Source organism: Theobroma umbraticum, unplaced genomic scaffold (assembly GCF_002168275.2).
Source record: "Theobroma umbraticum cultivar Fairchild unplaced genomic scaffold, ASM216827v3 scaffold_4.1, whole genome shotgun sequence".
In the NCBI taxonomy this organism is placed as follows: Eukaryota; Viridiplantae; Streptophyta; class Magnoliopsida; order Malvales; family Malvaceae; genus Theobroma; species Theobroma umbraticum.
In genome coordinates, this window is record NW_018397258.1 from 2,449,449 (window position 1) to 2,465,276 (window position 15,828).

Consider the following 15,828-nt stretch of genomic DNA (forward strand, 5'->3'; position numbering starts at 1 on the left):
TGTTTTTGTTTACTTGGGTTGTTGTCGTTTTGAGGTTCGAACATGAAAGAAACGCCGTGTGGTAACAGTTGTTGACTGATTTGGCCTTTTACTATTTCCCTGTGTGGTCGACGCTCTAGGTCTGCATGTGCAGTACACGCGATTATAGAATGGGGTAGACTTGTTCTAGGTTCCAATGGAGAATAATTGTTATACTAATAAAGTGGTTATTTTTCTAACCCTAATCTAATTTAATTTTTAAATATGGTTATTGTTCAACCATAGATCCAATCCTTTTTTTTAATAAAATCCTTTTGTCTAACAATGAAAAATCATGTCCAAATTAATCAACATAAAAGATTTTTTAATAAAATTTTATAAAATATTTATTTCAAATCCTTTTTTTCTCTTTAACTTTATTTGATATTCATTTTTCTAATTAACATTTAATCAGTCTTTGTGATCTATTACATGATCACAACATAAAACTTATATTACCATTTTATGTTTAATTACTTAAAATAAAAGTCTTGTAATTTATTTTTAGGTATATTAAACGTTTTATTAAGAAAAATATTCATTATTTTTTCTTTAAAAAAATTAATCATAATTGAAAACAATATCTTCAAAGTAAAATCTCCAAGTCAAAACCAAGATTTTGTCTAGTTAAGTTTAGGTAGAAATTCCAACAGTCAAAAGAAAGAGGAAGAAAGGTAATGGGAGACCACAAGCAAAAGGAATGTGAATGATCCCTAGGTGGCTCACCCATCGCCCTATAACGGTGGAGTAGTTGAAACAGAGAGAGCGCGTGGGACACTATCTAATCGCAGTTTCAAAGGTTACCGGCTACTGTCTAAACTGGTTAAAAGTTTCCGTATAGACCGTACAGATAAGACGGCACAATAAATAATTACTTGGATCTCGATCAGGTAATATCAACCTTACTGATTTCTTGGTACCTGGCAGGTATTTATTGGTTCAATCCCTTTCCCTCCCCATTAAAAGGGAGACACGTGTTCATAGACGATGGACCTGACCTCATGGGAGCAGTAGACTTTCTTTAGACAGACGGCAATGACGCTGCAACGGACGGGCCCCCACATGGATACCAGTAATGGTAGGCTATTCACACATGCACTATCTTTAATGGTGGAATCACACGTGTGGGAAAAATGGCACATGTGTGGGACCCCTTTTGAATATGGAAAAAAACTTGAGCTTCGGCAGCCCACCACCACCACTGTAGTACCCCTGTACCACACCAAATGTTCAAAATAAGATGATGAGCCCTGCCTACGGTGCAAATACAAAGCCCTTATCACATCAAAAAGGAAAACAAGGGGAATCTCCAGCGGACATTTCCAATTCATCATTGGCCCAATACGAATCTAAGCCTGACGATGCTAGAAAACATTTACTAGTCCCAAAAAAAAGGCCATCAAGATCTAAGGTAAACAGCCACCCAAAAACTCCAACGATGGCGATGTCCGAACCCAGCTTGGCATGCAATGCTTGATTACAATTCCACAACATGTTGGGAACAACCTTCGGTCCTGGCTGGCCATGCCCAAGTATCCTCTTTCTCCAGTACCTTAAGTTCCCTGTTTGGTTAGACAAATGAATTTTTCACAACCAAGGATGCCAGCTTGCAATCACGTACACAATTCAGTGCTCTTTTGTTCCTTATTCACATGAGTGGACGAGCATCATTAATCTTACAAAAACCATAGAAATTGCTTTACTCAGATATGCCGACAGGCTATACATGACATATCTTTTCGCAAGGCTTAGATTTCTACTATCAATTTATATAACAAATGGGTGGTGAAAAAATTTAAAGGGATCGTTGTAAAATGTACTGAGAACAAAACAAGAAGATTGCACAAGTCCCACAGATTCGAACCTGACAGTGGACATTTGACTACTAAGTTAGTAACATGGATTGCAGATATCCCCATTACAGACCATCAACATCCAACCAAGCTTATAGCCTAGTAAGTGTTAAAACAGAATGGAAGTAATTCGATATCAGGCCAATAATTCCCAAGAAATGGTTGTTTCTTTATCATTCCTGATTAGATGCCTCCATACGCGCGGATGTGCCAGATACAGGCAACTTGAGACAGCATGAATAGCTTTCTAACGTAAAAGGCCATAATAACCTGAATCATTAGGGCGAATATTGGACTTGTGAAAGTAATTGACCAGAACTGGCTCAACAAACACAGTTCCCTTCTTATTTCTTTCTATTATCAAAATACAAAGAGGTTGCCCTCTCAATCAAAATTGCATCCTGACTAAGCACAACAAAGAAAAAAAAATTAAAAAATAAGAAGTTAAAAACTTACAAGGGATCCACAATGACGAGGATCCCAACCCTTCTAGGTGCCCTTTTTCAACCACCTGAAAAGCATCTGATCAAAATTGTCCAGGCTCTGAGCTGAGCTAAGGAAGTATCCTCACTTTGAAATCATCTCTGCTCCTGATCTGACCCTCACCACACAAAAATATTTTGGCATTAGTTATTTACTAATTTGATCAATTGAGAATAATAGCTTGGAAACAGAAATGAAGTTTGGTTTCAACTTCTAAATGATGAACCATCACAGCCAAGACAATCAGTCAACCATTAACTGAACTCAGGCATCAGCAGAACATATGAGAATGCAAACATATAGGTATATTTTGTTTACAAGTTCAAATAGTTAATTTCACAAGAATGGACACAGTGTAAAAGCAAATGAAAATCACATATAATCCAATTTAAACTTTTTGCAGGCAATGCCAGACAAACTTATGTTAGAAAAGAGAAAGCAACATACTTGAATATCTCCTTACCGAACCATTGCCATTAAGCGGAAAATGCACTGCTTTCCTTTCTTGACCCAAAGAGAGAATCTCTTGCATTCTTTCTGGCCAATCGGAATTCAATCTACGGGCAAAATCTTCCACCTCCCTAAACAAAAGATGTAATGGAAGATCATTAGGGCTCCATAAAAAAATTTCCTCCAAAATAGAGCAAAACAAGTAAAGAAGTTATTTAAGATTGTTACTTCATTGGCTACAATATTCATTGTTGTTGTATACATTCTACTTTTCCTCCACTATTAGGACTATAAAATTCGAACAATGTGTAAAAATAATATCGACAAAATACAGAGATTTTCAACAGACCAAGAGCTTTAATTCAGATTCTTTTAAACTTCGAAAATAGTCCAGTTAGACAGAATAAGCAGAACATCAGATGACAGGATTTTCTGTTTCTATTACTACACAGATGCAGCAGCACTTCTTTACATAAACCTTTAAAACAAGAATAAGGTGAGGTCATAATGTTTATAAAGTCTAGTTATTACAATATTTACTTGGCAGCTCATCCTCTGGGACATTTGTCTGTAATAGATCAACAGAAAATGGAGAAGGAGAAACAGAGGAAAAAACAGAGAGAGAGAGAGAGAGAGAGAGAGAGAGAGAGAGAGAGAGGAGACATGGACCCCAACTGCATCCCTAAGCCCTATTTAACCTCCCAAACAAGCAACATAAAACATCCACTTGATATATATCAAAGAACAAAAACACATATGTCCGAAAACTTCAATATCCTGGATTTATTTCCCTGAACCCAGACAATTGAAGAGGAAGTACACACTAAACTCTAAGGCAAATCCAGGGCTATATGACCATTTTCTCCTTCAATGCTGACAAAGAGAGAGGAGAAGAAGAAGAAGAAGAAGGGAGCGAAGAGGAAGCGGAAGATTCACACAAAGGCAAAAATCCATCTTCACCTGTCTATTTTTTCCTTCAATGCCGGATCAATCTCATCATCAATATCACCATCATCAAACTCATTCTTATTAGCAAAAATATCATCTTCAACATCCTGTAAGTTTGAGGTAGCACCAATACTGGGCTGAATTTTCTGATCAACTTCAGAACTATGGCATACAGAGTTAAGACCATTTGACTCCTGGAACATGAGGGGAACTTCAGTAAGTTGACAATATTGAGAGTAAGAAAGAAGAAACAATGGAGAGGTTCAGACCTCACTATGGTTTTTATTGGCTTCATTGGCAGACGTGCTCTTCTGCTGATCTTTTCTTCTTCGGTTCTTCTTTTTACTCTTTGAAGTTTTAATCCCTTTAGAATCTGCAAAACAGAATTCCCTTACCTCATATGAGGCCTTCAGAAGGAATTAGAAAAAGAACTAAGAGGCGAAGCTTATGGTATCCATAAAAGCAGAAAATTTTTTTAAAGATTACAATTCCAATATATGAAACTGATGTGCCAGTACAGATGCCAGCTACCAAACAGACATGCATAATTAGAATTCTAAACACTTTATCTGTTACTTAATATTCATAATTGAGTGTAAAATCTTGACAATTATTAATTTAGTTTATTGGAAATTAGTCCAAGATCAAGTTCCTAGAAGATGATTTAAGGGAACAAATAAATGCACATAAATCATTTTATTATCCTATACTCTGAAAAGTTCATTTTCCATCTACAAAACAGGTCATCTTGTAACATCTTTAAAGAACAGACATATTTTTTCCCATGTTTTTGTGACTTATAATCATTACACTGATTTCTGGTAAAGGAACACAATACACATTTGCATTTTTGTCTGATTTTGGACTTATCATTCACTCTTCTGTCCCTCACACCCAAATGACTGCAGAAGACAAAAACAAATTTGGACATTGAGATTGACACATGAAATGCAACCAGAGAAGCGAAACTGAATTTTACAATTCCTTGTAGGAGAAGGGAGTAGGACCATATATCAAGACTCTTCTGCCAATTCAAGCAGGTCAACCAACCAAAATATTCATGAAACAGAGAAGGGTTTGCAGGACTACAATCTTTGGGATAGAAACCAATACATGCAGGAAAACTACATCCCATTAAAACTTAAGCATACCTCCATTGTCTCCATTTATAAACGACAAGAGGTCATCAACTGAACGATCGTCCACACGCTCTTCTTCAGCCTCAACATTCTGAGACACAAAGAAGTTTTAACTTATTTACATGCATTTTAGGCATGGCCTTGGATAATGATGAATTATAAAATTAATTGACAAGGAAATTCAAGTCAACCAAAAAAACGCAATACTATAGAGTAAAATTGCACAGGCAGAAAATAATCATGACATGAAAAGAACAGAAAACAAGCCAGAGACAGTCACCTTTAGTTTCTCTCTCTCTTTCAGTTCCTTCCTCTTTTTTGCATACAATCTATTCAACAGTCGAATGCGTGGGTCATCAGTTGTGTTTTTCAAAGGCTCCAATTTTTCTTCCTAAACCAACAAAATAAGTACTAAAAATAAGAAAAGAGGTTAAGAAAACTAACATAATAAAGAAAAGAGGTTCCAACAAGCACCAGACACCTCAGTAAGATCATCAGGCAAATGAAATATCTCACGTATCTCCTCAGGGGTTTTCCCCTCAATTATTCGTGCAAGGGCACGACTAGTAAGATCAACTAGAGGCTTTAACTGAAGGCTATCAGCAGCAGACGTCAACTCACAGAGCCTCTTTGTGTCCATTCGAATAAACTTTTCGTCAAAAGACTTGCGCTCCTTCAAACAGGAAAAAACACGAAGGAAGAAGAGGAAGCTCAGAGCCAGTTTGCCATATGGAACTCAATATCCCATAAACATGAATTCTCTTTCTTTTCAAAAATAAAAAGGTGCGCAAAATATAAGGAATGTACAAAGAAAATCATTCTATACCTAAAGAATAGAAAATAATTGGCTCCATTTATGCCACTCCCAGAAAGATTAAATATCTACTAAAGAAAGGAAGAGGAGAACATCAAACATAAGAGGTAAATGCCAATTGAGAAATACGTTGAACCCACCTTGTTAGAGCGACCAGGCACTTGATGAAATCGGCAATAATCAAGAATTAGGCTTAACATAGCAGGATTGACTCGCTGAGGAAGAGATATAGCATAATTCTTGGAGGATCCCATGCCCTTTTGTATCACTTCATGACAGATCATGGGGCAAAACATTGCAACCTCTTGTTCCACTTGTTGGATTGAGCCATCAGCAGTTTGAAGCCAAATATAAGACTTCATCATCTGACAATGAATTCGGCATGGCTTCAGAATCAGACTAACTGTATTAAAGATGCACTAGAAAACAAACCAAGACCACTAAAGTGTGATTGTCAGCATCACCAACTTTTACAAGAATTTCTATGCCTCTTAACAGCTAACAGTTAACCCCATCCTACCTTCTAAAGCAGTCTGTTATTTTTATCTCCCCATCCTTCAAACACTTGAACTATAAAATTTGGGGTTCTCCTTGAAACCTACTAAGAAAAATATGAAAAGCCCAAATTTTGCCAGACAGAAACCTAATTGTCATTCGGTGCTCTGCTCGGGACATTATTCCATTGAGGTGTCCATCTAGCCTAACTTACAGTAAATAAGTAAAGAAAATCAAGGAAATTATAGACATAATTGTTAAAAATGCAAACAAACAAAATCGTTCACAGAACTATAATTAGGTCCATGTCACAGCAGAGCCAAATTATTCACTAATTATCTAGGATATGTAGTTGCTAAAGTAATGTGTGTAACCCTGACAATTCTTTTTATACTACCACGAAACTGCTCCCCTTTGAACTATATGATAATGATTAATTAACCTAAAATGTAAAAGAAGTGAATTAGAAAAAGAGGATGTTACTTCGTCTCCGTTCATTATAATCAAATAAAAAAAACTCTCGATAAATTTAAATGGACTTGAACAACTTACCTCGGGTTTAATGACTGCCATATCAACCTCTGACATTTGAAAGTAGTTGAAACACCAAGAAAGTTAATTATGTAGAGCTTGTCGTAGTATAAATTGTATACTCTGCTTATCTTGTACTCAAAAGGGTTCACTGCATTCACTGCAGTAGATCAAACAACAGCTTTGCACTGCTTAAGCGACAGAGACTCTCAAACCTGTAATAAGTTGCCCACGGTACTATTATCAACGAAAAATTTCCCACTTGTACAAACATTGATTTCGGAAGAAGTTCTCAAGAGAGTACTTAAAGTTGCAACATGAAGCGGTTCAACCAGAAACAATATGAAAAGATATGCAGCTGAGTTACGGACAGATCTTCTGGGTTAAGTGGAATAACTGCATAAATAAACAATCATATCAAATTATAGTCAAGGTTCTGCAATTAAATAGTTAATAACATAAACAGGATGCAAGAGAGGGTAAATACACCTAAGCTTCTACATAAACATCATGAATGTTTTCCCCAGATCCTAAATGAACTGACTCTTTGAGTTCATGTTAACATAGACTGCTGAAACTGTTCAGAATGGATTGAATATATCGGACAGTCAACACAGAACGAGGATCTCTACCTTATCAGTATTCCTGCTGCTACACAATCAGCTATTTGGAAGAGCGAACATCGGAATCAAAGCCAGCCGCAGAAGTAAGATACTTGATATTGCAGGGGAAATAGTATAGTGGTCGAAATTTAAAGCGTTACCAGGATAACCTCAAATTTTCTTTTACCAAAAAAACACTTTCCTTCTACAGAATTTTCCTTATAGAACCCAACATTCCAAAAGAAAAGAAGTACTTTTCAAATAACTTCCAAAGTAACGTCCACATACCAACTCCACCAAAACGTAAAGCCTAAAATGGTAACAACTGGTTCTGTTCAGCAAACGAGTCTAACTCTCCATTAGAAAAACAAACGCCAACTAAGTCAATAAATGTTCCTGCTAAAGCTTCTAAATTTACAATGAAACGCTTGCTCCACGCCACTTTTTCTCCCCCATTTCTACAAGGCAATACCTGTCTATCCAAGACCTAATGACATACAATCATGAAGCATACAGATATTCTGACAGTGCAGCAGGACAAGGACTCATGTCACAATGATTCCCTCATGAGAAATCAGTACACTAATTTCTGTTCTCAGATGAGCATGGCACCTCTTATTAGACACTACTCCAGTAAATTAAAGTTATCAATTAGACCCTCCAAGTCATGTAGCTATTGCCTTATAAAACTAGTAACTTTCTTTTGATAAACTTTGACCCTGCACCTCAAGGAAAATATGAGCTAAATGAAACCCTTCCAAAGACAACACTTATGCTCTTGTTCTTGTCACACGTGGATAATTAATCTTATATGCCTATTGGCGTTACATCTGATTTCAATAATTGTAGTCACTACAAATCTACCTTTTCGTAAATTACCATCATTCAACCCACCCACGTTACTCCCCTTTGGCCCTACCTGCAAAAATTCATGAATGCAATCACTTCCAAATATATAACTTCTGATATTATGATCATTCCACCTCTATTACCAATTTAGAAACACAAAATTCATGTATTTGATTTTTAAAGTGAGATATTCATTTTATGGTAACTCAAATCATTACCATGAGTAAAGCCAGGTCACGCAACAGTTCTTAGAACCGAATTACCTCATGGCAACCAAATACTTCATCTGCCAAGCTTCTGCAGAATAACAAGATAGCCCAGCTACCTTGCTTCCGTCATTACAGTTCTTTTAACTAAAAATTAACTTCAACGGCATCCAAACTAAAAGGCTAACCTAACTCTGTGCATGTATCAGCTATTCTAATATGCAATACAACCCAAAAAGACCTTATAATTGAACATTAAATTTCTTTCATTTCGCCATACTTGTTGTTTCTTATTTCTTCCATTCATTTTGTCAGCAGCCAAAGAGCTTTAAACAAATAACACACATAAAAACATCAAATCAACAAAAAATAATTCGACATCATTAAAATACCTAACCCTACCTAGCAGACGGAGTCGAGCAGCTAATTCATCCGAATAGGTATAAATAGAACAAAAAATTTAATTAAAAGCAAGAAAATGAAACACATTTCTGCCGCGAATCGATCTAATAAAGAAAAAAAAGGAAGAAAGAAAGATTCAATCAAAGTGAATCTATGCATAGATAACAACATAAGAACCAAAAGAATGATTTTCTCTTTCGTTTTTTAATGTTTAATACGTAGTAGTGATTCACTTATTTTTGCAATTTACAAGCAAAACGGCGTTGTTTTGTTTGTACCTGTGGAAAAGCAGGGGAGATTGCAGAGCGTTCGAACAGCTGAGATATGGCGGTTGTCGGCGAACTCAGAATGGATAAATGAGAGAGAGAGAGAGAGAGAGAGAGAGAGAGGAAGCGAGGAAAATAGAGTTTTTTTTATTTTAAAATATATATATTTTCTAGTGTTTTTCAAATTTTAGTTAATTTTAGAAGGGATAAATATTGTAACAACGCTGGAAAATAAAAATGGAAAGATTTTCTATGCTCAAGGTGCGCGGCGCGTCGTTGTCTATGGACGAGCGAGGGTCCGATTAAACGTCACCGCGAGCTCACGCGAACCCTATTAGGTTTGGTTAGGGTTAGGTTGTTTCTTTCCTTTTTCTTGCCCAAGTATTTTTCCATTTCCGCCCAGCCACCCTGGAAATATGCAGTTGTGTCTGGCTATTAAACCTCCTTTTTCTTTTTGCCATGAAAGGAAATAATTTTTCTTGATAAAATTACCACTACGTCTAAATCGTTTTACTGGCCCTGATGCTATCAAAAGCTGCCCAAAGGGTCCCTACATACAATACTGACTTCTTTTTTAGTAGCATCATTCCCATATTAATATCATGATTAATGTATAAAAGCTTATATGTATTATGTTACGGCCCTTAAAATCGATCAAAGAAACTATTACTATTGTGGTACGACGTACCTAGTCTTGGAGCAGGCTAACTGAGAATGAGCCTGCTGTCACCCTCAAATCTGGTAAGAGACGTTGATTTTGGATGGAAATGCGGAAACCTGTTCGGCTCCATGTCCAAGAACCAGGACAAAATAAACAAAACCAAAAAAAAGGAAAAAGTGGCATCCTCTTATAGATATGGAGCAATGAACCTGTCTGTATTTGCCAAATCATCCTGTAATGAAGTGAAAATATTAAAAACAATTTTTTAAATATAAAAAAGCCACAGTAAATCCCGTTTTGCCAATGTCTCTTGGGCTGTTAAAGTTTTTTGTTTAAAAAAAAAAAGAAATTACGGTAGTTTTTTGGGGTCTGCATCGGCCTTTGTGATGGGTCTGGGCCTGAGTTTTTCCGTATCTCATTCGGGCTAAGACCAGTTTTTGTTCTTGGAGGCCCATTCTCAAAGAAGAAGTTGAGTCCACAATATATTGGGTTTGATATTGGCAATCCAATTTCAATCTTGAAATTACAGTGTTTGATTCTTTTTTAAGTTTATTAGAAATGGGCTTTGCGCATTAGTTTTTTGTGTGATCGTTTTTGTAATTGAAATAAATACAAATTCTTTACTAATTTTATGTGGGTTTTAATATATATATTGATATTACTTGTTCCATAAATAAAAGGATTAGTAAAAATATGATGTCGAAATTCTCTCTCGATGAATCATTAATCCAAAATTGGCATATTGACATATATTTCAATTAATTATAACAAAAATCAGATTAATCTTAAAGTTTTTTAAATCTTTAAAATGACAATATATTGACCAATACTACTTTTTACTTTAATAGTCAATAAGATTATTGAAGTATAACTTACAATTTATAAATATATCATAAATTTATATGTTTTTAAGTCAATAAAAAAATCTTTTAATTACCAAAAACGTTATTTGAGTATCCAAACTTCAGTTTAATTATATTAAAAAAACACTAATAGTAAAAAGAAAAAAACAAAAATGGTCAACAGATAATGCACTTGTTACACATGTTTCAATTAATTTGAACAAAAATCTAAATTATATAACTTGCAATATACAAATATATATCATAAATATATATATGTTTATTAGGGTTCCGGTGCTCGTTCATGACCCACAGAGGAACTTTCCTCGCTGACCTTTGCTTTTATTTATTTGTTTTTATAATAGACAACAATCATAATCTTATCCTCTCCAACAAGAATTGATATTCCAGCTCACTGTACAGGTCATCAACTTGGTTTAAAACACCAGAAGACAAAACTTGTATTTCTGGACCGTTTTTGCTTACAAGGCAAGTGACCAGAACTTGTAACTTTTTAGGACTATTTTAATCCATCCGATGACATACGCGTGGACAGCAAATGTGGTTGGACGGCTCTAAATAAGGTGCATGTATCATGGGTCATTATTATTATTAAATTTTTTAAAAAAACTAACCTTATAAGCTTCTTAAAAAAATGATCCTATAAGGTAGACGTGACATAATTACCAAGGCAGAAAATTGAGGGAGAGAAAGTCTTGACGGTTTCGGTTCGAGGAAAGGGTCCAAGATGTCATGATGCCCCCAGCGCAGCCCCGCAAAGGAAATGGGCCGGTTAGGTGACTTAGGTCACATGTCACAACGTCCTGCCCATTGTCATCATTCTCGTGAAAGCCACTGCAATTATTACACGCCCAAGTTTGAAGTTACCTTCTTGATGAGGCAAAGAGCCTTTGGCTTTTCTTCACAATCAAAAAACAAAATAAAATGTCTTGGGATTTGCTGATTGTTTATCTTAATTTCGTCCTCACAAATTAAGAGTGTGTAGCCGTTGGCTAAATTGCATGACAGAGCCGAAGGTAAAGTCCGAAGGCTTGAAGCCTTTGAAACCGTAAACGTCCGTCAGGCTCTCAACGGTCCAACAATCGGCCATTTTTTTCTCACTCATTTTGTCGTTGTAATGACTTTGGAATACGACGTCGTCCCCTATTTTCTTTTATCTTTTCTAGTTTGCTAATTACTAATTATGGAGAAAAAGACAAGGAGAGCCCAACATTATGACGCCACGACAATTCCCTTACTGCGTACATTTTGGCACCTTGCGGAAACACCCATGGATTAGCCCACAGAAGGAACTACAATTTCTTATCATTTTTTCCGGGAATAAATTATTAGGAGTAATTAGTTTTTCCTGGTAATAATTATCCTTTAAATTATATGTTTCTTATGTTAAAAGTTAAGTAATTGATCAGTGTTTTTCCATTATTTTCACTGGCACCGAGGCTGGCCAATATGTTTCCTATTTTTATTTTTATTTTATGCGTTATTTTTACTTTTAATAAAGTAAAAATAACTTTACTCTGCGTTCTATGTCAGCAGTCTATAAATAACTTTATTCTCGCCACCTTACTCTCACTCCCTCGCCAAGCTTCTGATTCTTTCTCCATTACCCAGAGAGGAAAAATAAGCCAAATTTCTAGAGAAACCAAAAAAAAAAAAATAGGAAAGGATGGAAGGAAGAGAAGAGGATGTTAAGCTGGGAGCAAACAAGTTCATAGAGAGGCAACCCATAGGGACATCAGCACAGACAGACAAGGACTACAAGGAGTCACCACCGGCTCCACTGTTTGAGCCTGGTGAGCTCCAGTCATGGTCTTTCTGGAGAGCTGGGATTGCTGAGTTCGTAGCAACTTTCTTGTTCCTCTATATCACAGTCTTGACTGTCATGGGTGTTAATAGGGCACCTACCAAGTGTGCCAGTGTTGGTATCCAAGGCATTGCTTGGGCCTTTGGTGGCATGATCTTTGCCCTTGTTTACTGCACTGCTGGTGTCTCAGGTTAGTTAGATCACTTATCTCTGTCTCTGTTTGTTTGGGCATTGCTGAATTCTTCCTTTTTTCTCAAGAAAAGAAAAAAGATTCTCACCAACTATTTTTTCTTGCATGTGACTTGTTTCTTCAGATATCAGTCGATTTCTATGCTAAAAATAATTTTACACAAAGTTTGAAACTTGTTTGTTGGGTTTGATCACTTTGATATAAATTTGTATATTTTATCGGCCATTTCCTTGAACCTTGTTGGGTGCTGAGAGACATGAGGAAAAAAATTTGTGTTTTTGCTTCACAATCTGTTTTGCTTTGTTTGAATCTATGTGATTCACGAGAATTCTTTAATTCTTGAAAGAATTGAGGGAAGCAAAAAGCTGGTCTCGTTTGTTATATTGTCATGATGTTATATCTCAGGTGAGTCGAACTGTTACAGTACATAGTAGGTTCAGTTGGGTCATAAAATTGAGGTTAGGGACCGCTTGGGTCCCAAAACATGGAAGTCTTGACTTTTCAAAACTCTATTTTCTCAGCTTTGTCTAGTAACTAAACAGAGAGAATTGATGACTTTTCTGTAACATGTTCTTGAAAATTTTTGAGATAATTTTGATTAACTTTTTACATGTTCATGCTCTGATAGGTGGACACATCAACCCAGCTGTGACATTTGGTCTCTTCTTGGCAAGGAAGCTCTCTCTGACCAGAGCCATTTTCTACATTGTAATGCAATGCCTTGGCGCTATATGTGGTGCCGGGGTTGTGAAGGGATTCCAGCCATCAAGGTATGAGGTGTTAGGTGGTGGAGCCAACGTGGTGAACCATGGCTACACCAAGGGGGACGGCCTTGGAGCTGAGATTGTTGGTACATTTGTGCTTGTTTACACAGTTTTCTCAGCAACGGATGCCAAGAGAAATGCAAGAGACTCTCATGTCCCTGTAAGTATTTCTCCTTTATAAACATGTGTACTTTTCCTTTGCTTAGTTGTCCCCAATGCTGGTTTTAACTTAAGGTTTCAAATAGGAAATTAGTTTACTTTGGGAAGCAGGTAATACATATACATTGAACCTCTATGATTTATAGCTAGTTTAAAGCATTTTTCGTAAATTTTTCAAAAAAAAAAAAGCAATCGCTTTATCTCATTGATATCTGATATATAGGTGTTCTTTTGGCTGAATATTAGTTAGGCAGTTGAGTTGAGTAAATTGGAATATAATTGTAAATGTTAACTTCACTAGGCGGTTCAAATTATATTGTACCTTTATCCAAATTTAAGTGGAGGTGCAGATAATGCATGCAAATGTGTCTATCTTGGCAATAGGTTTCCAATGAACTCTCCTCATCAATATACTAACTTCTTGTTAAGAATTATGGAAAAAGTTTTCTGAATGATATTGGTGGTGTTCAGTGTGTGAGAGAGAAAAGTTGATCTCTGAACATCTTAACCACATGTTGGCAGGCACCCCCTTTCATCATTTAAAGTCCATTGAGGTGAATGAGTACATTTAATGTAAATTAGTGTACCACATTTATTCTGATCACGATAAAATGTGGATATGTGGTTTATTTTATCTAGGGCTATATAAACTAGTGAATTTGGTGTGCTTGCAAAGAAGGTTGGGTGCGTGACTTAATGTTATTGCCTGTGAGAATTTCAATTTTGAGCATTTTACTCCACCATTTTACTATCTTTATTTGGTCATGCTCTGTAAGTGACGACTTCACTTCTGGGAAAAAATTAACCAAATTGTTATTTAGCAACTTCACACTGTATGCTAGTCCAATTGAACCATAGATAACGTTAACACACCTAATGGTCTAGGATAGTGTTGCTGCATCTAGTTCTATTTCCTAGGGAGAATCACTCTAGGACCATTCGTGCAGACAAGTTCATTTGTGGCAGTGAATTAAACAATGCTATAAATCTTTCTTGTTGTCCAGTGTGACTAGCTGAAAGCAAATTATTTAAGTCCATAAAAGTGTCTCCTTCTGCTTCCTACTATACACTAGCTTGTTGTCCTTGTTTTCCTATTTCAATTTGCTTTAGAAGGCTGGTTGCTGACATCATTTGATCATTTCATTTGCAGATATTGGCCCCGCTGCCTATTGGCTTTGCAGTGTTCTTGGTTCACCTGGCAACGATCCCAATCACAGGAACAGGCATTAACCCTGCCAGGAGCCTTGGAGCAGCCATCATCTATAATAGGGACCATGCTTGGGATGACCACGTAAGTTTAAAATATATAACCATATTGACATATAATATTTTTGTTTAATTTATGCTTGAGATAATAGCTTACATTTCATAAACAATTTTTTTTTCCTTTGTCAGTGGATCTTCTGGGTTGGACCCTTCGTTGGGGCTGCACTTGCTGCACTTTACCACCAAATAGTCATCCGAGCCATCCCATTTAAGACCAGAGCTTGAAATCATGGTTTTTGGTTTTTATCTAGTACTATGTGTTTAATGGTATGTACTCTGAGCTTATTCTGGTATCCAGATTGGGAATTGGGGAAACCATGATTGTGTATAAAGATGTTTGACTCACTACTATCAGCAACCTTTTTTCTCAATGTAAGAAGTGTCTTTCATCACTTCAGTCTGCGTTTCTGTTAAATCTCGAACGAAGCAAACCTTTGCTGTCCGCACATGACTGAACTGATTTATGGGCCTTAGCCTATAAGGAACATTGGGTTGATCTAAAAGCCACCCAAATCGAGTTCTATCAACTCAACCCATAAACTGAAGAATTTGCCTCAATTCTGGCACAATTACCGCTGGAAGACAGCCCAAAACCGTCCAATGTAAATGCTCAGCCACTGAGTCAGGTACAACTTGCTAGTCATAATTGCAGGAAGAAAACAACATAAGTTAGTTGTTGGGGGCAACGTTTCATCGGTGAGGCTGTTGGTGGCTGGCATCTACCGACCCAGTTTCCCCGCCCTCAAATCTCTGCATGTGGTGTGGCTCTTAATTTCCACCAATAAATACATCACAACTTAAATTCGAGACCCTTCCACCCCATTTTGGATTAAGTCATTAAATAACTCTGATCTTTGGACAACATCCCAAAGATCTTTTAATGCCCGTGAGATGCTAAACGTTGCTGGCTTCACGTTTGGGGTCACTTTTGAAAAGAGATGTGAACTATAGGAAATATTGATGAAGGGTTTCATTCTAGTTGACAATTTAGTCTATTTTCCATCTAGCTCCAATCAATTCCTTAACCGAAAATGCAGCTCCTAATAAAAATTAGGGTTTTGAAAT

General features: G+C 36.5%; 2 protein-coding genes across 3 annotated transcripts; one reads left to right on the forward strand and one right to left on the reverse strand.

Annotated features, from left to right (window-relative positions):
- Window positions 1–2,179: 2,179 nt before the first annotated feature.
- Window positions 2,180–9,427, reverse strand: SK20 (SKP1-like 20). 2 transcript variants are annotated; one of them, XM_021425608.2, is made up of 10 exons: window positions 9,069–9,427; window positions 6,753–7,127; window positions 5,846–6,070; window positions 5,373–5,564; window positions 5,172–5,282; window positions 4,904–4,982; window positions 4,022–4,125; window positions 3,765–3,946; window positions 2,818–2,935; window positions 2,180–2,466 (listed from the first exon to the last, which is right to left on the reverse strand). In XM_021425608.2, the coding sequence occupies exons 2-10, from the start codon at window positions 6,786–6,788 to the stop codon at window positions 2,425–2,427; spliced, it is 1,089 nt and encodes a 362-aa protein (XP_021281283.1). In that variant the 5' UTR covers window positions 6,789–7,127; window positions 9,069–9,427; the 3' UTR covers window positions 2,180–2,424. The 2 variants fall into 2 exon arrangements, with proteins under 2 accessions (XP_021281283.1, XP_021281287.1); XM_021425612.2 differs by having other exon boundaries at window positions 2,802–2,935; window positions 9,069–9,421.
- Window positions 9,428–12,146: 2,719 nt separating this feature from the next.
- On the forward strand, window positions 12,147–15,160 carry LOC110413473 (aquaporin PIP1-3). The gene is made up of 4 exons (XM_021424295.1): window positions 12,147–12,574; window positions 13,203–13,498; window positions 14,648–14,788; window positions 14,893–15,160. The coding sequence occupies exons 1-4, from the start codon at window positions 12,247–12,249 to the stop codon at window positions 14,986–14,988; spliced, it is 861 nt and encodes a 286-aa protein (XP_021279970.1). The 5' UTR covers window positions 12,147–12,246; the 3' UTR covers window positions 14,989–15,160.
- The last annotated feature ends 668 nt before the right edge of the window (window positions 15,161–15,828 follow it).

Bases quoted from the DNA above. Each gene is read 5' to 3' on its own strand.
- SK20 (XM_021425608.2), bottom strand. From the start codon at position 6,788: ATGTCAGAGGTTGATATGGCAGTCATTAAACCCGAG. The intron at 4,983-5,171 runs GTGACTGTCTCT...TTTGTGTCTCAG, and splicing joins AAGAGAGAGAGAAACTAAAG to AATGTTGAGGCTGAAGAAGA. The intron at 2,467-2,817 runs GTAAGGAGATAT...GGTGAGGGTCAG, and splicing joins CGCTTAATGGCAATGGTTCG to ATCAGGAGCAGAGATGATTT.
- LOC110413473 (XM_021424295.1), top strand. From the start codon at position 12,247: ATGGAAGGAAGAGAAGAGGATGTTAAGCTGGGAGCAAACAAGTTCATA. The intron at 13,499-14,647 runs GTAAGTATTTCT...TTTCATTTGCAG, and splicing joins CAAGAGACTCTCATGTCCCT to ATATTGGCCCCGCTGCCTAT. The intron at 14,789-14,892 runs GTAAGTTTAAAA...TTCCTTTGTCAG, and splicing joins ACCATGCTTGGGATGACCAC to TGGATCTTCTGGGTTGGACC.